The following is a 24,669-nucleotide window of genomic DNA, read 5'->3' as shown; positions in this document are numbered from 1 at the left end:
CTTCTCCCTGATGCATTTGTTAATCATTCGGCCTCCGATCTCTTTGCTCTGCTTTCATCGTTCCTGAGCAGTGAGGTGAATGTAGATGACATGTAGTCTGAGTGCCGTATGTCGTGCATTAATGTCTCAAATATCCACGATGTGCGTCTCACAGCCCTTGAAATGAGGCACACTTCTCCCAGACGTCTTGACTTCTGCTGGACGACCTACAAACAAGAGTGAAACTATGTAACACAAGATGTTTTCCACACTTAATTACACAGTGACTCTGAGCCTGAATGTGCTTTTCTTTTTTTTTTTTTTTGAGCCAGCAGACTCTCATAAATGGACATATTGTCAAGGGTTGTTCATAATGAATCATCAGAACGAGGGGACAAGTTTGCAGTCTTTTATTTTGGAAGAAATTAATGCTTTTATCCAGCGAGGATGCATTAAATTAATCAAAAGTGCCTGTGCAGACCTTTTACAATGTTACAACATATTTCTTTTTGAAATAAATGCTGTTCTTTTAAACTTTCTATTCATCTGTGAATCCTGAAAAATAAAATGTGTCACAGTTTCCACACATAATAGTGTGTGTTTTAAGCACTGATAATAATCGAAAATGTTTATTGAGCACTAAATCAGTATATTTTCATGATTTCTGAAGACACTGAAGACTGGAGGAATGATGCTGAAAATACAGCGGAGCACCACAGAAATAAATTACACTTTAACAGATATTCCCATAGAAAACTGCTGTTTTAAATTGTAATAATATTTCCTTTTTTTATGATTTTATTTTATTTTCGAGTCGAGCCCAGTGGAATGTGCTGGACTTCAACTTCTTTTCCCCCTTAATTAGTTCAACTGTCTTGGTTTTCGGCACACACCAGCTCCGTCTCAGTCATGTGTAGTTGTATTCAGCTTGTCCCGTGACATTATGATGAGCTGACCTTTCCCCTCGGGTCTCTGATGTGGGATCTAAAGTGCTTTTGGCCCAGATTTGATCTTGAAAAGGTCAGAATGAGAGAAGAATGCACCTGTAGCTGCTGTAGCACTGTTAGTTCTCTTGAGTGATGTGAGCAGCACATTAGAGCTTTAAAAGGTGATTACCTCCACTGTTAAATGCTTTTTATTGTCCAAATCTACATAAGTATTTTGGCATCTTTTCAGCTAATTTTAAGTGGATGCTAAATTGCATGCAATGTGAAATAATTAACCTTTTTTTTAAAGCTGAGAACGCGCTGCCCTGCAACATATTAACTGAATTCAATACTTGTTTCTTACTAATTCTAGATCGCTGATTCCAAACAATAGTGTCTGTTTTGCTTGAGCATGTCATAATTTTCTTACAAAATATGACTCATTTTGTAGCATTTGTGGTGAAAAGGTCTTGTATTATCAATAATCAGCAGAAAAACTGTCACAAAGTCATGATTCCAGTCTGTTTTTGACTATTTGTTCAGTTCTCAGCCTGTTTTCACATCTGTGAATGAGTCTGAAGACATTATTTATGCCTAATTCTGATTTCTAGGTTAAAATTATGGCCAGAGACAGGAAAAAAGAAATTTTAAAAATGCAAACGTGATCCAGATGATTTCTGCTAAATATGTGGGTGTTTCATTACTTACAAACAGTAACAGATAGTTACAGATTTTGAGAATATTTTTTTTTTAATTTTTTTTACCTTTTATAAACTTTTCTCAATTATTATTATTTTTTTTCATTAAATGCAGTATTTGACCAAATTATTTTACATTAAATGCAGTATTTGGCCATATTTTCCTACTCCTCTGCATATTATAACTCATATGATACATTTTTATACTTTTTGTTATTTTAATACAGTAAGTGCATAAGCACTATACCATTTACATGAAGTATTTTGTCAAAAAAAAAAAAAATATATATATATCTCTAATGGAATTTTTATATTGATTAAATTTAGCATCACCAAATTTGGTAGTATGAGGTCTTTTTGCAAATCAGCATAATTATTATTTTTTTTTTTTAGATAGATGCAGCATCAATGGGACTTCAAGCCTCCGTTTCTTTAAAGGCACTTCGTCAGTGATCTCTGTAGGTTACCTTCACAGTGTGCCTCCTCAAAATTGCAGAAAATATTCCTTGGCAAAGCCAGAAAGTTAACCCATCACACTTAACAGAGTTGAGATGCGGTCTCTCATCAGTCTTGATTGTGGTCGTGCAGTAGTGCTGGTCCTGTTACCGTAAATGTCCCTCGCAGCACGAGCCAAATCAAGTCAGCAGGTCATCAGAGTCATTTCGGGTCAGTTTGAGTTGTGTGTTGCCCGTTCAGAGATGTAGGGATCTGTGGTTTCATGCACTTCATTGCAGTTTTCTTCTTTGAAAGAGGAATGTGAATGGAATTGCATGAGCATTTATATTCAACATCCAGGACAGGTGCTGACAGGATGATCTGAAGAAGTTATTATTTTTCACCTTATTTTCCATTTTAATGAAGATGTGGCTGACCTCCCGTCACTTTCTTCAGTGTTCAATGCACTACCATTTCTTCTGGTTTCTGAGCATGTGAGAGAACGGTACACAAGCTGCTCACTACTTCCTGATTAGCACACACTTTCCTCTTCTTCTTTGTCACATCAAAGATGGGAAGCACTCTGAAGAGACTCAAACAGAGCAACATCTCCTCGAACAATCCTGGGATGTGCTATTAGGATCAGACAGAGACATTTGGCGGTTTTGGAGCTCAACCTCAGCTCTTTGTGGCTCTTTCTAACCTCAGATCTTGATTGCAAAGCCACAAGGCTCTAGTGACGTGTTAATGAAGCTCTGGTGCGAGTTGGTGGAGATAACACATGTGGATTTCTGGATGTTTGATAAGATTGAGTTGAGTGCTTCTCCTCCTGATGGCACTGATTCCTTTGCTGTTTCTTAAGCAGCAGTGAAACCCCAGCAGGCTTTGTTGAGTCTGTATCTCGCTTCTCATTGCTCCTTCTGTTGCTTTCTGTTTATTTTCTCTCCCAGAAGTCTGTTTTTCTACTAGAAACAAAGCGAAATGTACCACTTTTAACAGCGTGTCAAGGTAAAGAGCCTAAATGAAGCATCTAGGCCTACATTTAAGATATTAATATCTAAATTGCATTTTAAATCTCCATGCATTTGGATTTCTACTTAAGTTGATGCATATTCGTCAGTTGTGCATAAACCAGATCTCAAATAAATAAATCATGCCGTAGTTTATTAACAGCTATTTGCACCTATTTGATTTTATTTAAATAATCATTATGTTCAAAATGCATTTATATCCACATTGATTAGTAACAGCAGAATTGTATATGCAATGCAAATATACATATCTTATATTTAAGCCTTGTTAATATATATATATATATTGAGCTTTTATTCACAGTGTGGAAGTCAAATGTCTGCAGATAGATTTGTTAAGTTTAAAAGTATGAACATTGTTAAAATATGGCTAGCCGTTCAATCATTTACTAAAAAAAAAAAAAATTTTTTTGATAATAAATATATAAACCTGGTTACTGTGTATTTAAAACGCATTTAGTTTATTAAATATCTGACCTGTCAAACATGCATCAAATTAAGTTTATTATTTTTATGTTAAAAGTGTGTCATGCAAAATGCATAACAGTTTAAATGCAATTCAAATAAACCCTCAATCTATAAAAAAGTAATAATAAAAATTGTTTAAAATTAAAGCTGTAAATATGGATGTAAATTGTGTGGTGCAACTATCATTAAACAATTCATATTAATATATTTTAAAACAAAATCCTATTTAACCAACATTAATACAAGAACTCGGCACATGTTGTAAGCCTTATTCTAAAAGCCTTATTCATATAACAATTTCAAGTTTATCGGATTTGTGTTTAATACGGAGTCACAGATGCAAATCTTCTTCACCTTTCTGTGAGACACTGTAACATCCACTCCTGTTAAATCCTCTTCATCCTTTCTTTACATCTCGAGCCTGATCTCACGCATGCATCATGCATCAAGACTTAAAGAGGATTTGAGCAGTTTACAAATCACCCAGATGCTTCTGTTGTGATGCAGTCTGGCAGATGTATTACCGACTTTTAGAATTTATTTTTAAACATGCAATAATTGTGTTGATTATTATTATTTTTTTTTTACATGCAAAGGCCAATAAATGACACTAACATTAGTCACTTACATAAGCCTTGTGTTTTTTGACATGCACACAGACACACAGGCATTGTGAGAGCATCAAATAGGAATGATGTAGTGTAATAACAATCCAATGGAATTCATTGTTACATGAAGACATTATTAGGTTAACCGTGCAGATCAATGGCCTTAAGTGTGTGTGTGTGTGTGTGTGTGGTTGGGGAAACACTGTGCTGATTTTCATATTCCCCTGCAGTTCATTAAGTTAAGTGCAACTAAATGCACTGAATAACCTTGTGAAATACGGTCAGCATCACGATCTTGCTGGAGGATATCTTAGCACTTCCCTTCTGACAACTTCTTACAAAAATCATTTTATGAACAAAGCATAAAAAAGCCCTTCTGCAAAGATATCACAACTAATCTGAAAGCAAACAGACGGTCCTTTGAGAGCAAACCAACCCTGATTCAATATATAGATTGCGCTCAGGAAAAGAAAATTATATTTGCTCTTTTGGCTGCGGGCGAAATTGCACCAGTCCCTTCCTCTGCTCGCCATCGGTTTGCTGTCAGAGATGAGCATAAAGTGAGATGGTCATAAAGTGTTCAGTTATTTGCAGTGGTGTCTCCTGTGTGTAATCAAGCAGTGCTGTCTAATCTCTAGCATGCATGCATGAAGCCACTAGTGCATCCCAGAGCTCAAATAACACACACACACACACTGTAGGTGTTTGACTACCAGACACTTTATTACACTGATGTGTGTGAGAGACTTTGCAACTCATCATATATTGATCCTGTGCATCGACTACATCTTGTTTTTGTGCACTGACAGCTAGACATTAATGTTTTATAAATGCAGACGCGTATATGTTGCGAGCGATTATTAATGTGCATTTGAAGCAGTATTTTATTGAGTGTTCTCCTGCTGTCATGGCTTTCAGATTCATCTCAGGGCTCTGCAGGGAACGTCTTTTGGGCATTTAATGCTGCTGTGTTGTCATGCATCTTATGTTTGTTGATCATGTGTCTGTGTGCTTTGGAAGCTTAAACACTTGGTTTTCTTGTTGCATTGTATTTCACCATGTTCAACCTTGTTTTATGTATTAAAAGTGAAATATATAATTTACAGCTATATATTTAAGCATCCAAATTTATGTAAATGTGTATATATATTAATATATATATATAATGGTTGTTTTAGTTGTGTTTTTTTCCTCCCAATAACTTTTAACTCTAATATTGTTATATTAGATGACATTTCTATCTTTCACCCACTGATGCCCCGAGACTCACATTATCTCCGAAAAATATAAAAGCACATTTTCAAAAAGATCTTTATTAAACAAATCACATATTTAAAGTGTAAACAAGTACACTCGCATTAAAAAAACCAAACACAACAAAAAAAACTGTAAATTCTGTGACAGAAAACCATCAGTTATGTATAAAATTATAGTGTATTTGTGATTTCCTGTTTGTATGAAACAGGAATGTAAAAAGGCGTTTAATATTGAGTATTTTTAGTCAATCCAATACAAGATAATGCATTTCTAGGTAAAGGTCGTTATAGTGTAAAAATCTGAATGGTCCAAAATGGATTCATTTAATCTGTGTCACTGCAAAGTAGATGTGAGTGAGTTTTTTTTTTTTTTTTTTTTTTTTTTTTTTTGGGAAAATAAGATTTCTTTCGGTTCATTGATTGTGATGGGAATCCCGAGGCACAGTTTGTCCATTAATGATGTGCAAGACTCACTTATTAAAATAAATGAAACATCACATCAGATGACAAATCAGCCGTCATATTTTATTAAGCACAAATATTGCACACATGCAACCCAGCATCTGCTTTTACTTCTAGACATTTGAAGTCATTCATCTCGTCTTTTAATGACTGATTTAAAGTCGAGCATTTCTCCAGATTTCAAGTCATAATGTCTGTTTTGTGATCGAGGTTTGGTCCTCAGGGTGTTATTCGGATGGAGAGATAGGACGTCTTCTAAAGCGTGTGAGTGATGATGGGAAGATGTGTTTTATGGATGGAGGTGGAATATAGATCAGCTAGAGGAGACGTTTGTAATGAATCTCTGCGTACAGCTTGAGAGCGTTTAGCGTTGCGTTGCACGTCTCAGAGCAGCGGTGGTGATGTGGTTAACATGCAGACGTCTGGAAATGTGGGTTCACCTGCAGTTTTAGCCTGAAGTGTGTTTCAAACAAGAACAATGTGATTTCTGGGGAATCTTATCGTGCTGTTCGTGAGCTCTGCAGTGGGCTGCAATAACAAGTGTCTTTAAAACTGGCCTGAACTATCAGGCTTTATATTTCATCACATGCTATGTGTGTGAGGACAGACTAAAACATCAAATATAGGTCTACACGTTTATTTATTTATCTATTACATGTTCTGCTAATCGTGGGAGGAAATGTGCAGAATTGCTTTTAATTTATATAGCAATGTGAGATAAGATAAAATAACCCAAATGCTGTTTGTGAAAAAAATAAATAATAATAATTAGTTTTTTCTATTTTTTTTTTATTTTTTTTATTTTTTTTATTTTTTGAAGAAGCTTAATGCCAGGGTTATAACCATTAACTGAGAAAAAAATAATTAAATAAATAACTGAAATAAAATAAAATAAAATATCAGAAGTATTAAAATAACGAAAAGCAAATAAACTACATTAAAATATGCATATAAATCTAAATGTGCATAGGGGAGAGTGGGGTGCTTTTAGACAGTTTTTATTTGCTGTGTGTTTAAAGCGAGCACTAGACAGTAATGGGTTCAACTTAAATATGAACATACATTTCAGGATTTGGTACATCCTTGGAAATAATCACTTTTGATCTGAAGTAAACTGCTTTCAAAATATGGCTTTCCAAAAAAAATGGTGGTCTCTTGTCTCAATTTGAGCCTAGAGAGAGGGTAAGTTGAGCCACATGAAGTTAAACTGTGCCATTGATTATGGTTAGGAAAAACATTTTCACCTCACGCTATATCAGAGGAAAGGGAAATTCAATAAAAAAATATTTTGTGGGCCTTGTGATGGACTGGTCGTTCATTCAGGGATTTTCAGCATCATTCCTCCAGTCTTCAGTGTCACATGATCTTCAGAAATCATGAAGATATGCGAGAAACATTTCTGATTTGAAAACAGTTGTGCTGAACAATAGTTTTGTGGAAACCGTGATGCATTTTATCTTTCTGGATTTTTTGAACATTTATTTAAAACAGAAAACTTTTGTAACACTGTCTTATTTGTCCTTGCTCAATAAAAATATTAATTTCTTAAAAAAATAAAATAAAAAAAAAAGACGTGAAGACTTTCAACATGGCCTCTTCTTGTTGAAATAATGTATTATCTGCAGCTTCACCTCAGATGCTTTACTGATGTGCATTTAGATTTTGAAAGACAAGCTGAACTGTCTCTTTAAGTGTTTACTTCAGAATTGTCTCTGATTTAATGCCGTGTTGATTTGATATCAGATGCATTTACATATCCTCAATTTCCTCTGAGCCCAGAATTAATTTGCTGGCTAAAGATGAGATTGACCTGATTTATCTGAGTGATGGTTATGAATTAACATATTTACACACACACACACACACACACACACACACACACACCTATACTGTTACTGCAGGAGTTTTTCCTGTAAGAAAAAAACAGGAAAAGCCATCAAATGTGAAAAGTGTCCAAATCTGGGAGTGTCAAAAAAAAAAAAAAAAAAAAAGAAACATGTCCCATTACATCCATTATTATTATTATTATTATTATTATGATTATGATTATGATCTCTTACAGTGTTTTACCGAATAGAGTATTAAAAGTTAACCAATTAACAGGTTTTCACCATTGCATAATTCACTATTAAATTTACAGTCATTGTAAGATTTCGCAAAGTTAACATATTTTGTTTACATATATTTATGAATGTTACATTCTAAACAACTTTGGACCCCATTGACTTTATATGGAACAGAAATGGTTGAACCATTCTTTAAAGCGTCCTCTGATGAGTAAATGAGCGCAGGACTCCCTTTAATGGCTGTGGCTCTTTAATAAGGAAAGGAGTATCTTCAGGATGCCCCGCAGATTCATTTCTAAGCCACAGTGACCCAAGAAGCAGACAGTTTCCAGACAGATGAGCGTCTGTGCAGCCTCTCATTAGATCGAGCCTGGCTAACATCTCACAAACTTCCTTCAGAGGACATCTGACGAGTGTAAATGCACTCCTTCTTGAGTTCTGTCCTGTGAAGTGTAAGCAGGTGTGTGTTTTCTGTGTTTCAGAGGGTCTGGCTGTTGGCGTGGGCTTTGGAGCGATTGGGAAAACTCCCTCAGCTACGTTTGAAAGCGCCAGGTAAGACCTGAACACCATTAAGAGGAAAGTGCATCCAAAATCAAACATTTCCTCAGCCGATATCACTCCAACATGCATGATTATACTTTGTGATGTTGAGCGGGATGTCTGAGCTTCTCTTGTGCATAAAAGCAGACGGGAAACATAATAAAAGTCAACCATAAAGAGATTTTCAGTCAATAACTTAACAGCTCATCAGCCTGAATGTGAGTCTGTTCTTCTTTAAAAAGCTGCATTCAGAAGAATACAGTGAGCAAGTCATCGTTTTTACTTTTCCGTATAAATCACCACGCTTTTGTTGATTGAAGAAGTGCAGAACTTCTCATTTTGTGTTTTACACATCAGTAGAAGCGAATCTAAGATGAGGCCAGAAGAAGAGCTGAATAAAGACAGAATCTGAAAGATAATGAGGTCAGAGTGACCCGGGATCTGGACAGTAACTCAGAACACAAGTTGTATCTCTCTTTATTGTCTACGTCTCACAGACTGCCCCAATGCAAAACAAAAAATACATTAATAAATTCTTACTCGGCAGTCTTAGTCTTGTCTTACAAATATATAAACATTCTTATGTCAAGAAACATGTACTTGAGAAGCAAAATAATGGTCTTGTTTTCTGAGAAATGCATGGAAATAAATCTGTTTCTGTTTCCACCACGGCATTAAAAAAAGACTTACAGTTCAGACTTTTTTCTCTCAAAATTGCAAGATATAAACTCAGAATTATTTTTTTAAAATGCAAGTTTAAATGTTTTTTTGTGCAATTCTACATTCAAAATGTAAAAATGTTGAAAAAAAAACTTATTGTGAGATTAAAAAAAGTCTCAATTACCAATCCTTTTTTATGCTTTTTTAGATTAAATTTTAACCCTTTTTTGTTATAATTTTTTAGGGCTTCCATTTAAAAAAAAAATATAAAGTTTCTGTAAGTGGGATTTATTATAATTTTTAATTGTTTTTAATATATTATTTTTCTGACCCCATTAACTATCTTATTTTCTTGTTTAATGCAAAAACTTGCTTAATTCTGATACATTAGTATTTTTTCCAGAAACAAACCTCTTTTTCCTTCTGAAGTAAACATATCTTGATTTAAGAATGTGTCGATTTTTGTACTGGAAAACAAAAATGCTGAGGAAGAAAACATTTTTTTTTTTTTTTTTGCAATGCTCAAATTATATTCAACGACTAAAAATGAAACGAGGCAATGCTTCTTTTATTAAAAGTTGAAAGTGTCGTATTCTGCTTAATTGGTCTCTGTCAAACTGAGGAAATGGTGACAGAAGGTTCATTTTAGGGCGAGTTATTTCTTTAAAGAGCACATGCAGTGTTTTCTGACAGTATTGTGTGCTGCTGTCACCTAGTGGACCAAACTGGTATTGTGAGATCTCACACACACACACACACACACACACACACACACACACACACAAAGAGCGTGTAGTTGTGATCCTTCTCATGCACATGGTAAAATCCATGTTCCCGGGACAGTGTGTTTAAATGTGTGAATCCAGCCAGACAGGGTTGGAGCGAGCGAACAAGTGTTCACATCATACTGAGAAGCACCTGGACTCCACTGTAGGTCTCAATGTGTGTGTGTGTGTGTGTGTGTGTGTGAGACCCCGTCCAGATGTGAGCTAAAGCTTGCAGATGTTGTGAAAGAATACGTGTCTTTATTTAGTATCTGTGTGTGTTTCTCCGTAGGGAGAGTTTTGTATTAGTCTTACATCAGCACTGACAGCTGAGGGTTGGTGCTCTCTAGAGGAGCGAGAGCTCGATTCGGTCATGATTAAAAGCACAGAGACAGATGGATGAATAGATACACGGTCTGTTCAGTAAGTAAACACAGGCAGCAGATTTCTGTGGACTGCTGAACTTATGATACAGCATATGAAAGAGGCCTTTGTCAGCCCAAAAACAACCGAGCAGAGAGTAGAGTCGGTTTTGAAGCACGCTTTTCACAGGAAACCATGTGTTGGTGTTCATAGTATCTTGATGTCTTCATGTCTTCAGCAGATTAGAGATGGAGACTAATATAAACAATCAAGCAGGTAAAGCTGGATATATTTATAAAACACTGGGTGATAATGAAGCAGGAGATTTTCATTAAAGCATCCTAGTTATTATTATTAATAATGCATTATTCATGTTTTTGAAAAATAAACTCTAAAATTAATTGGATGAAATAATAATAATAATAATATAATATATTTTAGCTTTATTTATGAGACAAATATTTTTGTTTCCGTCACAAAAAAAAAAAAAAAAAAGTAATAATTTCGGCTTTTTATTACACACAGTTCCAACATTTTTCTTGCAATTTTTAATGTTTTTTTTTTTTTTTTTTTTTTTTTTTTTTTTTTAATTCTGAGATAAAAAAAATCCTCCATGGGGTAAAAAAAAAAAAAAAAAGAATAATATATATATATATATATATATATATATATATATATATATATATATATACACACACACACACATACATTTTATCTCAATTCAGCCTTTTTTTAGGCAATTGCTTTTCATTTCATAATTGTGAGATGAAAAAGTTACAGTTACTCTTTTTTTTGTGGTTGAAATTTAATAAATACATTTTTTTTTTAGTTTTTTTTTTGGTGGCGGCATGAGAATGAGCAAATCTGTCATCATAAAATCTAGCATCAGTTACACACATAATGTTCATTCTTTATTGTGTTGCATTAGCGCTGAAGAACACAAAGTCTTCAAGAAAGAAAGAAAAAAAGACATTTCTCAGAATTGCAAGCTATAAACAATTCTAAAATAAATAGAAAAGATAATTGCAACTTCTTATTATGTTGCATTTGTGCTCACGAAAGAAAGAAAGAGAAAGAGAAAAAGAAATAAAGAAACCAATTGATTGTGGGTTTTACTTTCTAAATGATGTCTTCTGAGGGGGTTTTGCGGGAGGTTTTGGAGGCATCCTTCAGTTTGTTGTTTGGAGGAACCTCTTTGAAGGGATTTCTGGGAAGAGGACTCGTTTACATTAGTGTGATTAGTGTTTGGTAATTAAGGTGAGCTGGCCCAAATCCACAGCCACATCAGATGGTGTTTTCCGTTCATTAACCAACTAAAACTTTCCAAATGTTTGGTCTCCACATCAGAAACCCTTAACAAATGATAATCACAGACGTAAGAGACGGTTCAGTCAGCGGTTTCCCGAAAACCATGTTTGATAAACATGACGTCATAGTTTTACCAAGAATTACATCCTAAACCTTTATATTTTCAGAATGGACAGGTATGCACAAGCTGTCTTTGCTCTTGCTAACATTATTTCTCCATCATCCGGAGAGAAGGTGGTCTGGACCTCGGAGCACTGGAGCACTATAGCTGTGTTTTTCCCGTTTCTGGAGCGGTTTTTTTCTCCAGCGTGAGCCGCTGAAGACAGACAGACAGGCTCTCTCTCTCTCTCTCTCTCTCTCTCTGCTCTGAAACAAAAGTCTATTTGTTTTCCAGGGAAAGCCACTCTTCTGTTTCTTCCCTCTTTCCCGGCGCTCCTCTCCCAGTCCTTGCATTCCCCAGTTCCCACAAACTCAAGTGGACTGTTAAAACCAGATGCTCAGAGACTCTTCAAAGAAACTGGGAGGGTTTTTTGTAGCTCAAATGTAGGCAGCGTTTGAAGGAACGGAGCATGTGTTTCTGAGCGGATGCGTTTAAGACAGACGTGCATCTATATTCCAGCTCAGCTTTTTCTTAGAGTCGGGTGTATGTTATGATCAGTGTCATTTTTAGTAACATTAAAATGCTATTACAGATTTTGTTACCATTTTAAATTATATTTTAATTAGTATATTTTATATTGGTTGGTTGTAATAATATTGTTGCAATTTTATTTTATTGTTTAGTTTTATTGATTTAAGATTTATTTATTTAGGTTATTTTGTATTTTCTCTATAATGTTAGTCATTTTATGTTTTTTTTTTAATTATTAATTTTTTTTATGGTTTGTCTATATAGTATGTATTTTTTATTAGATTTAGTTTATTTAGTTTTAATATATTTTTTTATTTTATTTTCTCTTTAATTTTATTTTTAGTATTTTCTTTGTAATTTAAAAAATATTTTTTTGCTGTTGATTCATTGATTCGTCTATATAGCGTTTAGGTTTCTTTTCTTTTTTTACTTAAATATTAGTTAGTGCTGGTGAATTATTTATTTATTATTTATTTATGTCTATAGTTTTTTTGTTTTTTTGTTTAGTGTTATTTAATTATGTTAACTTAATATATATATTAAGGCTATATATATATATATATATATATATATATATATATATATGTTTTTTTTATTTTTTTATTTAATGGTTTTAGTTTTAAATGTATAATAACACTAGTTGGTAAAAGTGTGCTACTAACATCACTGAATATCACCGGCTCACTCCTCTTTACATTTAGCAGCGGAGATGACGTGACCTAAAAGTTGTCAAAACATTTTACAAGAAGTTTATTTTATTTCTAGAGCTAGATGTGACGAACTCCGCTGGAATAACATGTTTCCTCCTGCGTCTCTGCTGGAGGTGTTTCTGTCAAACCCTGAATCATACTTACATCAGTCGTCCACGTGCAAATTATAATACAGCGTCACATCTAAAGAGTGAATAAGTTCGCTTTAATAGGAATAGATCTGCACGCTCAGAGCAAGATCATTCCCTCCAGCGATATCCTCGAATGTGAAACTCACTTGATTTATGGTTATGTCTAATTTTGAAACTAGTTCTTATTAGAGAATATTTTAATGTAGTCACTCATCTGAAATATTTGGAATGTTTGATTCATTTTATTGAATGTTTTAATTAATCGATTCTGTGTTTTGATTGGTTTTCATCATTATTCTATTTAGTACTTGAAGTATTTATGAATTAGAATATTTTATTAAAATCTATTAAGTTATTAAGCTATTTTAGTTGTGACTGATTTATTGATTGATCAGTGCTTTATTGGTGCATGGAAATAATACTCTTTATTGATTGTTTAGTGAAAAATTATGCAAAGCATGGATCAAGCCTTAATCGTTTTAATTAAGCTAGATTTACTGTATTGTGTCGACTGTTTAACCAAACACACATGCTAACAGCTTAGCAGCAAACACTCGAAACAGTTTAATGAGTTGTGTTCGTCCGTTTAATACTTTATTTTTTATTTTATTTCGAATCTGACTCTTTAAACATGGATTGCAACTCCATTGTTCTGAATTTATTTCTTGATTTGAGAAGTACTAGATATGTTGGATAAAATCTATCAAATCTACTACTGATTTAATTTTCCTTCTTTTATTAATTGTTAACTATTTATTTGTGTCTGTCATTGATGTAAATCAAAGAACACAAGAAAAAGAAAGATCCTTTGACTGTTTTAGTCGCTGATTAACTTTTTTAGCTTGAATAAAGATAAATATGTATAATTTATACATATATAATATAGTTTTAAGTGATTGTAACACAATCTTCATATAATTAAAAGTTATTATTTATTTATCTTTACATGATTTAAGCGAAAGAAGCACAATGTATGTTCCTGTTTTGTCAGAGTTTATCATTGTTTTGACGTACTTTCATGTTTGTTGCCCGGATAGAAATCTGCTGATTTGCCTTTAGGATATTTCGGTTCAAAGGTGATGCAGTTGTGGATGAAGGTCATGACCTCTTCAAACAAACGAGGCCTGCATTTATGATTTATTTTAATATTGCTTATGAAATCACCCATTCCCAAACTTTAAGTATGCAACACTAATGACCTGAAAATGATCTTCTAATTAGCACATCAGCATCTTTCCACATGCATTCAGACACGATCATTGCATCAGTGTCTGCTCTTTCAGAATAATGTCTCTAGAACAGTAAAAAGCCTTAACATCACACAGTACGCTGCTTTTGACTAAACAAATAGCTGTTTCTAAATGTTCCTGTTGTGTATCATATTTATAAGACTGAAAGGAGCAGTAGATGGAGTCTGGAAATCAATCCTCATCACGCTTCATGTGTCAGTGTCACAGCTTCAAAACGTTCCCAAAACTTGCTAATGTCTCTCTCTCTCATTATGCCTGAATGTCTGAAATGACAAATGCATGCAGTTTTTCAATAATGGATGCTACACATTTCTTTACATTTCTTCCATATTTCTCCGAATCCGTAGTTTTGCTTTAGTTGCAGTAAAGCAGGTTGTTTATCTGCGCCACTAAATTGCACCAGTTCTGCTAAACACACATTGTTTTTGTGTATTGGACACGTTTCTCGTTTTCTTTTCCCCTATAAATCTTTTGGGAATAAGCCGGCTGGAGTTTTTGGTTTTGTTTTATTCAGGTTGTTGCTGCATGAAATTCTTTGTCTAGAGAAAAAGTCGTTTCTGTTTTGAGCTGTGCACGCTGAAGATGACCAGACCATTTGATAGCAAGTTTGTAATCAACGGGATTCAACTCATAATTTCATATACAGTCGTTATTTATACCCCATTACGTTAATATTAAGACTTATAGGCTATTTGCAAAAAGGGCCCGGATGCACATGAACAGATCTGCAGGGCTCTGAATGCGAACTACTTTTGTGGACGTGTTTTTCAGGAAACGATGTGTAGAAACATGGCAGAAAAACTCTAAAAATATTTCTTTCTTTTCAGATTCTTACAGCTTTATCATGATAGGCTCTATATTAACTTATTGGGAGAAAACCGGTACTTCTATGTGAAATCAGACATTATAGCCAAAATGGCATAATCATAAGAGCCCGCGAATATTCGACTGTTAGATTGGTAGTCGAATCAGGTCCTCGAATCAAAGCATCGATTCCTCGACTATTCGGGGGTCACCCCTAATGTGCACTAGACACTTTTCACACACATGTACATGATCCCAAAAAAGGCTCATTAATATGTGCATGTTTACATATCATCTTGCACTGTTCTCCAGCCAGGTTATTGCTTTTATAAAGCAGTTATTCAATATAAGTAGAATGGATTTAAAACGGAGCAAATCAAGTGTAATGCAATTGTTTGTTGAGTAATTTAGCCAATCACAATTAAGGACCAGAGCTATCCGTTTTATAATAAACATATTAACTTATGAGTAACATTACTTTCACTTATTGAAAACATTATTTGCATTTTACAATTTTAATGACCTCTTATTCATTTATTTATTTCTAATGATCAAGTATTGCAGATTTTATAAGTGGAACCTAAACTTATGAGGAGAACTGTGTGCTGAAAGTGTTCTGTATATGCAAGCTGTGAAAATATTTAGTGAAAATGTGATGTAGTGAGAAAAGAAAGCAGAGAGAGAGAGAAGCTGGACTGATGGCTCTCTATCTAAATGTTATTCTCAGCAGTCCTCAAAGAGCACATTGTGCTTTGAATCTCAAAAAACATAGGGCCCCTGTTCTCCGGCTCTCTGTCTCTCATCCTCTCATCCATCGCTCGCCCTCTTTCTCCACATCCCTCCATTTCCTCCTCCCTGTGCTTTCATTTTGCCGTCTCTCATCTCACTCCCTTGATAAGGGCTTTAAAAGACCTTAAGGGATTGGAAGAACTCAATTCTCACGATCGCTTTTATTCTCTTGTTTTATGGAGTTACTGTATGTATGGCAGCATCTGCTGGGTTCTTCAACCCTCTGTTGCCCTCTTATATTATTTGTCAGTTTTTTCCATGTCGACAGCATTTGATGATTTCACCATCATAAAAGAATCCAATTCATCACCAATATGAATGCCTCATGTACGTAATTGTGTAGATTTGTTCCTAAAAATCAGGGCTAAACATGTGCATCTGGGTCTGCTCGCAACAGTAAAGTTTTTTTTCTGTGAGCAAATGCTGTTAATCAGAGTTTGGACTTCATTCAGATTAAGTTTAGCTGGGCTTGGCTCTGTGTGTGTGTGTGTGTGTGTGTGTGTGTGTGTATTTATACATGCCGGTAAAATATGACCCACAATCCAACTTTCTGTCTGGCTCCGTCAAAGACGCACCTGCCATTCTCAAAGCTGCTTTTATAACAGTCTGAGAGAGAGAGATTCTGCATTGCAGTGCTGGAAGTTGTAGATCTGTTATGGGATAGATTGTGTCTGTATAAAAGGTATACAGCTATTTAATGGCTTAGTTAAAGCTCAAACAATAATCAGAGGTTATGGCTAGTGCTATGAAATACGCCTCTAAATGCTTGCAAAATATCTCTAAATTCATAGGATATATATATATATTACCTTTTAGTCTATTTCTTGTAAAAATAAAAGTCCATTGCACCAGTCGCAATTAGACATTTCACATGACTGTGAATATCACTTGCATACATGTAGAACTTTATATATTGCAGATGTTATCAAAATGTATAACTAATTAACAGTTTTGCAGTTTTTGATCTTTCTCTCTTTGAGTGTATAGAAACTCTACGTGTACACGTCTTGCCTAGTTAGGAAATATCTGCCTGGTGGCAGTGACTTAAAATCTTTTGGTAACTATGAATAAGCAAAGCTCTGCACTCTGCCTTCTTTGAAATACACTAATAGGAAATGACAAACCAGCACAAACATCGGGATCACCATCTCACGCTCACCAGTAAAAGTTTGCATTAATATCCATGCAGTGCACACAAGAAGAAAATAATATGTAATAAAGTAGGGATGTGATAAAGATATGAAAGTTTTTTGGCCGATACCGATACCGATAATTCTTTAATTATTAAAGCCAACATCATTGCTTTTTTTGTTGTTGTTTTTGATTGCTTCCACTGTCTTCATCTGTAAGTCGCTTTGGATAAAAGCGTCTGCTAAATGAATAAATGTAATGTAATATCTGATATGTTGGCCGATATATCTAAATCCACTTTTTAACTGGTACTTGTATAAATTGTCTTGTCATCAACCAACCCTCTATGTACACTTTATTAAGGTGTGTGTGTGTGTGTGTGTGTGCATGTTTTGTAAAATGGCACAGTTTTTTTTTTTATATCTGAAAGTACAACTCTTAGCATCAGTCAGTAAAGCATTATAATATGACAATCAAGTATTATTTAATGATATAACTTTAGTATTTAGAATTAAAACTTGATAACCATGTATGCATATTATCCATTTTAACTAAAACTTAGGACTGGTGGTGGTGATTTTTTTTTTTTTTGGTCATTCTGTGTTTCTGTAAAAATAATTGGGAAAAAACTAACAGAAATACTGATGAGATAATGTTGATATGAATTCTATTAATAAGAACAATATGAAACAAACTAATGATTATTGAGCTCCTGGATTCATGAATATTAATCAGGTTGTGTGTATTCGCTCTAACTGATTTGCTGAAATCAAAACAGCTGGTGAGCACCAGCCAATGAGAATGCCGTTTGCACTTTAGTCCCGCCCACTTCCAGGAAACCGGGCAGTTTTTAAAAGCAGGAAAAAAACAATTGACAGGAAACTACAACAAAGAATATCGTTATCATGTATTGCATCAGTTCTTCCTCTCTCTTAATTTATAAGGCTAATATAGGCTAATATTGTACATAATTTAGTCACCCAGAGTGAAGATTTAGTCGCATATGCGAGTGATTTACTTGCAGTGTAAAGGGTTGTCAACATTTGCAATTAAGAAGTATTTTAGAGCATAAAATTATGCATCTCCTGTAATGCAGCTATAATGTACAGACATGTTTCTAGCTTAAAACATTTACCTAAAAAAAAAAAAAAATTGAGTTAAAATTAATTTAGATTAAATTCTTACATTTACATTTTTGTATGAAAATGTATTTTTTTATTGAAAGGCCATTTTATCTGGTAATTATTTTGCGTTGAGATCTGTGCTACTTTAAAAAAAATCTGTTGCTACATTTAGATTATAGTCTTGAATTTGTAATACTTACATTTTTTATAAATAATTCATATATACACTGTTGTTCAAAAGTTTGGTATTAGTAAGATTTATTTGTTTAAAGAAACCTTTTCTGCTCACTAAGGCTGCATTTATTTGATAAAAAATACAGAAAAAGCTGCAATATTTTTAAAATGCTACTTTTTTGTGTGTATGTGTGTGTAACCTTTAATGAAAGAGAAGATAAATTAATTAACATAGGACTGTATATGTTATATATAATTGACTGAGTCTGCACTATTGAGTGAAATATTGTTTTGAGCCAGGAGATCACATGGCCGATCGACTGAGGCAAACCAGGGGCTGTGTTTAGGTATATTTTCCCACAGTTGTGAGTGAAAAGCAGGTCAAAGATCGCTGGAAAGCCGTAGTGATTGGTGCAGATGGTTTTGGGGATTTTCCCTCATTTCGCCCAGATCCCTATGCTCTTCCCGACACACAGATGCCCATTCAGGGCAGACCCCCATGGATGGAGAAGGGGGGCACCAAAGGCCCTTTGTGCCCAGAGAGGAGCTCTGTGGTCAGACACTGGAGCCACTGTCTTCCCTCTCAATGGAGGCTTCTTCATGCTTTTGCAATAACGCTGGAATGTTTCCCTTTATGCTTTTCCTGTTTGTTTTAATACAGACGTCAGCCCAGACACACACTGTATCACAAACACACATTTCCCTTTGCTTTAAACTTGTGTACTGAGCTAAGAAAGGGTCGTGCTGGAATGACATTGTAGATTTTAAGATCTCCACCCTGTGTTACTGCGGAGAGCTTGCGGTTACTGAAGCCTGTCCTCAGAGGTGGGTGAATAGACGCGCAGAAATAGACCTGCCTCAGAGGAGTGAAATATGCCAGAGAAGAATTCCTGGGGATGGGAAAACTTGTTTCTGAAATGGTGAGAAGGGCTGTTGTTTCCACTCTGTGTGAACATTAGGCCGTGGACTCTTCAGTTGGGTGAGTGAGTTCACTTCACCCTTCTCCAAAAACTCTTTCATTATGCCACACCACAGTCTCTCCTGTCCTCTCATCCGTTCTTCATTTCTCTTCCTCTCTCAATTCAACAGGAAATGGAAAACCACTTCATCTATTTTCTAAATGCATCTCAGGGACTTCAGTGTGAATGATTCATCCATGCAAAATCCATAAAAATTGACCTCATAATGTTAAATCAATATGTCATAGTTTCTACACTGCCAGTCAAAACTCACATGATTGACTGAATTTATATTTCTCATGCTCGGAAGGCTTTAATTCATGAGCATTTACATTTTAAATAAATAAAACTGTTTATGTACATTCATGCAACGTTTTTGAAAGGCCAAAAATCTTGATCATCTGGTAAAACGACAGACTTCTCATTGGTGACACATATGGGACTTCTGTATTGTTTTTTTTAATAACTCCGCCCCTTTATGCATCCATCCAATCAACAACTGATGCACAGAACCGAGTCCCCGCCCTACCTTTCCTCGTAACAATCACAATGTGGAAGAAAAGATCTGCTGCTAATGCTAGTTGATCATAACTTGAATGTTTCACTTTTCACATTATTTTTGGTCTGAACTAGGAAATTAGATACACCTAACCAGACACAATGCATTGTGACCAGTAATACAAACTATATTAATGTCTATTGCATTGCATCCTATAGCCCCACCCACCATGAAATCCCATTGGCTTAAAATCCCACTCCAGCAAATTGTATTAAAATGAATGAATGAGATTGAACAAATTCAGATTAGCAACCAAATTTGCCAAAAAAAAAAAAAAAAAAAAAAAAAAAAAATACTGACAGAATGCCAAGAGACTGTGTTGGAGAAATGGACCAAAGCCATTTGGACAACTGTATTAATAGTTTAATGGTGCTCTTTTGGTGTTTTGGAGCTTGAAAGTTTTAGTCCTCGTTCACATGCATTATGTTGAAGAGAGCAGACATGCATGTGAACGAGTAAAATAGTTATACATTTCCATAAAAAAAGAGCCATATGGACACTTTAATAATAGTTTGTGTTAGTTTTCTTGATAGTTCTAGTCCTCATTAACATGCATTACATTGAAAATAATGTCTAGAATGTTCTTCAATGCATGCAAAACTTACAAATGAGATTTAATACGAATTAGCCACCAAATTGCCAAAAAGAAAATAGTGTCTAATTGCATGTGGCTGCCTTGAAGGAACAGTCCAACATTTACAGCATTGCTTCAGAAGACTTGGAGGAAGAGCAATTTGGACCATTTTAGTAATATTTTTGTGGTGATTTTTACTTGTTCTTTTTTTTTTTTTTTTATGGAGCTTTAAAGTCCTGCTCCTCGTTCACATGCATTACATTGAAAAGAATGGCCAGGATGTTCTTGAAGTTGTATGAACGACATTGTATGAATTCATGCGAATCAGCTTCCAATTCAGTGAATAGTTCAGAATTGCCATGTGATTGTGTTGAAGCAACAGTCCTAAAGTTACAGTACTGCTTTAGAAGAAGAGCTACTTGGACCACTTTAATAACAGTTCAATGGCATTTTTTCTCTCGCTGACCGTTCTAGTCCTCATGCATGTGCATTAATTTTTGTTAAACTACTTTGATTTTGTGTTGCATGTCAGAACGGGTTTACAAGAGTCCGTTCTCCCTCAAAGTCTCCAGCATTAGACGAGCGCTGTAAGCCTTTCCGTGACTAGCTGTCATTAATCTGACTTCTCTGGGGGCAGGACCCTGAGCTCATGCCAGCACACATCGTACAGCAGGAGAGATTGAAGGAGGCAGTGAAAGAGTGTTGGGGTGGAGTAAAGGGGAGTCAAAACAGAGCAGCTTTTCTTGCTTTGTGAGCACATGAGGTCCCTGGAACTTCTAGAGGACGCCTGCTTTACGATGTGGAGAAGTGTAGGGCAAGACCACCTCTGGAGAGAAACAGCACCTTCCCACAGCTCCCCAGAGCAAAGCAAAGTCATCCTCCATAACCAAGTGTTGTTCTTACACTCTGGTTTGAGTGAATGTCTGCTGACACACTCATGAGCCGTTTTATAGTCACCATCTTGGCTTGTGTGAGAAACTTTCATGCAGGATTATCCAAACACAACAGCGTGATTCCAGATGTAGTTCGTGCCCCATCCATAACCCGTTTTTCTCATGGTCTTATGGTACGACACACCCGTGTGAAAGCCTTCATCTGATTCAGACGGAGAGCTTTAGTCAGCAGTCGTTTCTCGTGCTTGGCGCGGTCTGCGCTGCTAAATCTCTCGCTGAGATAATGTGTGAAGTTAAGAGAGTTGAAAAGTTACAGAGTGTCAGAACCGATCTGTGTGTGCTCTCCGTTGGGAACTGATTTGGCGATGATGTCTGTTTCTTTCAGAAATTTGGCTATAGGCATTGGCATTCAGAACTTTCCAGAAGGCCTTGCTGTGAGTCTCCCATTGCGGGGTTCTGGGTTTTCCACATGGCGATCCTTTTGGTGAGTCCAGACCGATACACATTCACATACACAACCTAGTGAGCTGCCTGCATGGACCACGTTTTAAGGTGTTACACTTCCAATACAAAGGCTGCTCCGAGCGGTTTAAACACCATCATTTGGACAAACATAATACCTAATAGTTGGATTTGCCAAAGTTTTCCAAAGGTTTGTGGATTGAATTATTTATTAGATATTTAAAGAATTTTAAACTTAAATTGTATAAATGCATATTTCTTGAATGCTGAAAGTATATGAGAAAGTATTATAGTATTTTCTAGTAATTACTAATAATTACTGCTCATGTCTCGCTTTCGACATGTATTGGCCAAACAGAAAATCTTAATAATAAATAAATAAAATAATAATAATAAAAAAATAATTATAATAATACTAATAATAAAAATAATAAATCCTGTTTCCAACACTCATTGGTCAAACAGAATAGAACATAATCCAAAATAGAAATTATTATTATTAATAATAATAATAATAATAATAATAATAATAAAAATAAATACAATTATTACTGTTTAAGTCCCACTTCTGACACTAATTGGCCAAATAAAAAAAACAGGAAGAAGAGAAAAAGAAACACTTCAAAAACAGAAATATTTAATTAAAAATAATAATAATTAATATAATAATAATAATTCCAGCTTCTGACACTTATTGGCCAAACTGAAAAACTACATAAAAAAAAAAGAAAAAAAAAAACTGTTGATGTCCTACTTTCAACACTTGTTGGCCAAACAGAAAAAAAAAAAAGATAATAAAAATATAAATTACTGTTTAAGTCTTGCTTCTGACATTTATAGGCCAAACATAAAAATAATAATAAAAATAAAAATATTAAATAAAATGTAAAAATATTCGAAATTTGAAAAAATGTAATTCGAAGCCAAAATTCTGCCAGTATATATTAGCCCTTGCGATATATTGGTAAACTACTAGTCTATTATTTAGCATGCTGTCTTAGAAGGAAGCTGCTTATGTACAGTAGGATGCCACAATCATAAACAGTTATTATGATCTATTTGTCTAAATTAATTCCTTATGTGTCTTGATTGATTTCTGAGACGCTCTAAAACCTGTTAATTCACTGTAGTTCAAAGTGCTGTGGTGATCAGTGTGTGTGTGTGTGTGTGTGTGTGTGTGTGTGTGTGTGTCACAGGTACGGGCAGCTGAGCGGGATGGTGGAGCCTCTAGCGGGGTTGCTAGGGGCCGTTGCCGTGGTGCTGGCGGAGCCGTTGCTACCGTACGCTCTGGCCTTCGCTGCAGGAGCCATGGTGTATGTGGTGGTCGATGACATCATTCCTGAAGCCCAAGTCAGGTGAGCAGCAGCACCGGAAACAAGACAACAGATGTTCACGTGCCACTGAATGTGTGTTTCCTTCACAGCGGGAACGGGAAACTGGCCTCATGGACGTCCATTCTGGGCTTCATCGTGATGATGTCACTGGATGTGGGGCTTGGCTGAGTCTTTTCATTGGACGAGTCTTCGAATGTCAGCTGACTGCACTGAAAAAAAGTGACCAAAGCAGCCTTTTTTCTCGGTGTTTAGGTTTATTAATAATCAATGGAATATTTTTCTACTTAATGTATTTTATGTAATTTTTTTTTTGTGTTGTTTTATTTGTTTTATATGGGAGCCCATGTCTGCCACTGCATAAAAAAATTAAAAGATAATTGTGACTTTGTATCTCACAATTGTAGAAAAATTAAGAATTATGATATAAAGTCACAATTCTGGGAAATGAAGTCAGAAAAAAAGAGCAGAATTATGAGAAAAATAAGTTTCTATTAACTTTTTTTATTTTTTTAATATTCAGTGGCTGAAATGGGCTTCCATAATTTTATGAATGACTCACGGATTTAATTAAACAGAGCTGAAAGATTAATTGAAAGTTGAAAATACTTGAACATGATTCAAACTTGAATAAATGACTTAGGGGGTTGTTTCAGGGTGTGTGTGTGTGCGTGTTTGTGCGTGTGTGTATGCACGTGTGTGTGTGTGTGTGTGTGCACTTGTGTGTGTGTGTGTCTGTGTGTGTGCGTGTGTGTGTGTGTGTGTGTCTGAGAGTTTCTGTTCATTAATTTAAAGACCACATGTTCTGGATATTGTTGTGCACTCATTTGAATGAAAAGCAATACCAATTAAATAAATCAGTTGTTTTTGAAGTCTTTCCAGTCATCTTATAACTTTCAAATTAATTTACTGTAAGTGTTTTTTTTATTATTATTATTGCTGATATTTACAGATTGTATGCAACAAGGGGTAAGGTAGAATTTAGGGGAAACTTCACACCTGACTCACAAATGATGTAAAGTGATGACACTGTACAACCCATTTGTGTTCATTTGTTCTGTTCTGTGTGTGAAATACTTGTTTGTTTTGTTTCATTGCTTAAATAGGGAGAAAGTGGTAATAAACTGATTTTCTAAATTATTCAGCTTTTGTTTTGCTGTTGTTTTTGAGGCTCACTTTGTGTAAGAGCAGTTTACAGTTTTCAATTATTTATAAATTTATAAATTTAGCCAATGGCTAGTTTTCATCCGCTGTCTCTTGGCAGGAAATCATGTGCCATGACATTTAAGGTTTAAGGTAGATATCAGTCCTATCAACCTGCTTGCTTCTCTTTATCATTTAAACTGTAAATGCACACATGGACTTACATCATGTCGGCTTAAAATATCTAAAGAGTAACAGCTGCATTTAGTATCTCGAATCACTGTTATCTAACATACACTGAATACTTTTCACATATAAAGAAAAGTAGCTACAAAAATCTATAGTCAAAAAAGAACTTCGTAATAACTTTACAGTAAAATGACGCAGCAGCATTAAACAAATAAACTTAAATTTACAGTTAAAAAACATTTCATAAAATT

General features: G+C 34.9%; 1 protein-coding gene across 3 annotated transcripts in view; it reads left to right on the top strand.

Moving 5' to 3' along the window:
• The window catches only part of LOC128025729 (zinc transporter ZIP11), an 87,110-nt gene extending 62,884 nt beyond the window's left edge, over nucleotides 1–24,226 (top strand). For all 3 annotated transcript variants that reach the window (XM_052612266.1, XM_052612264.1, XM_052612265.1), the window contains exons 7-10: nucleotides 8,412–8,481; nucleotides 21,679–21,777; nucleotides 22,952–23,110; nucleotides 23,179–24,226. In XM_052612266.1, coding sequence (XP_052468226.1) covers nucleotides 8,412–8,481; nucleotides 21,679–21,777; nucleotides 22,952–23,110; nucleotides 23,179–23,257 — 407 coding nt within the window. In that variant the 3' untranslated portion in view covers nucleotides 23,258–24,226. The remainder of the gene's footprint in view (nucleotides 1–8,411; nucleotides 8,482–21,678; nucleotides 21,778–22,951; nucleotides 23,111–23,178) is intronic.
• Nucleotides 24,227–24,669: the final 443 nt, after the last annotated feature.

Source organism: Carassius gibelio, chromosome A12 (assembly GCF_023724105.1).
Source record: "Carassius gibelio isolate Cgi1373 ecotype wild population from Czech Republic chromosome A12, carGib1.2-hapl.c, whole genome shotgun sequence".
Taxonomy (NCBI): domain Eukaryota; kingdom Metazoa; phylum Chordata; class Actinopteri; order Cypriniformes; family Cyprinidae; genus Carassius; species Carassius gibelio.
The sequence above is the reverse complement of the archived record's forward strand: the minus strand, read 5'-3'. Positions and strand labels throughout refer to the sequence as shown.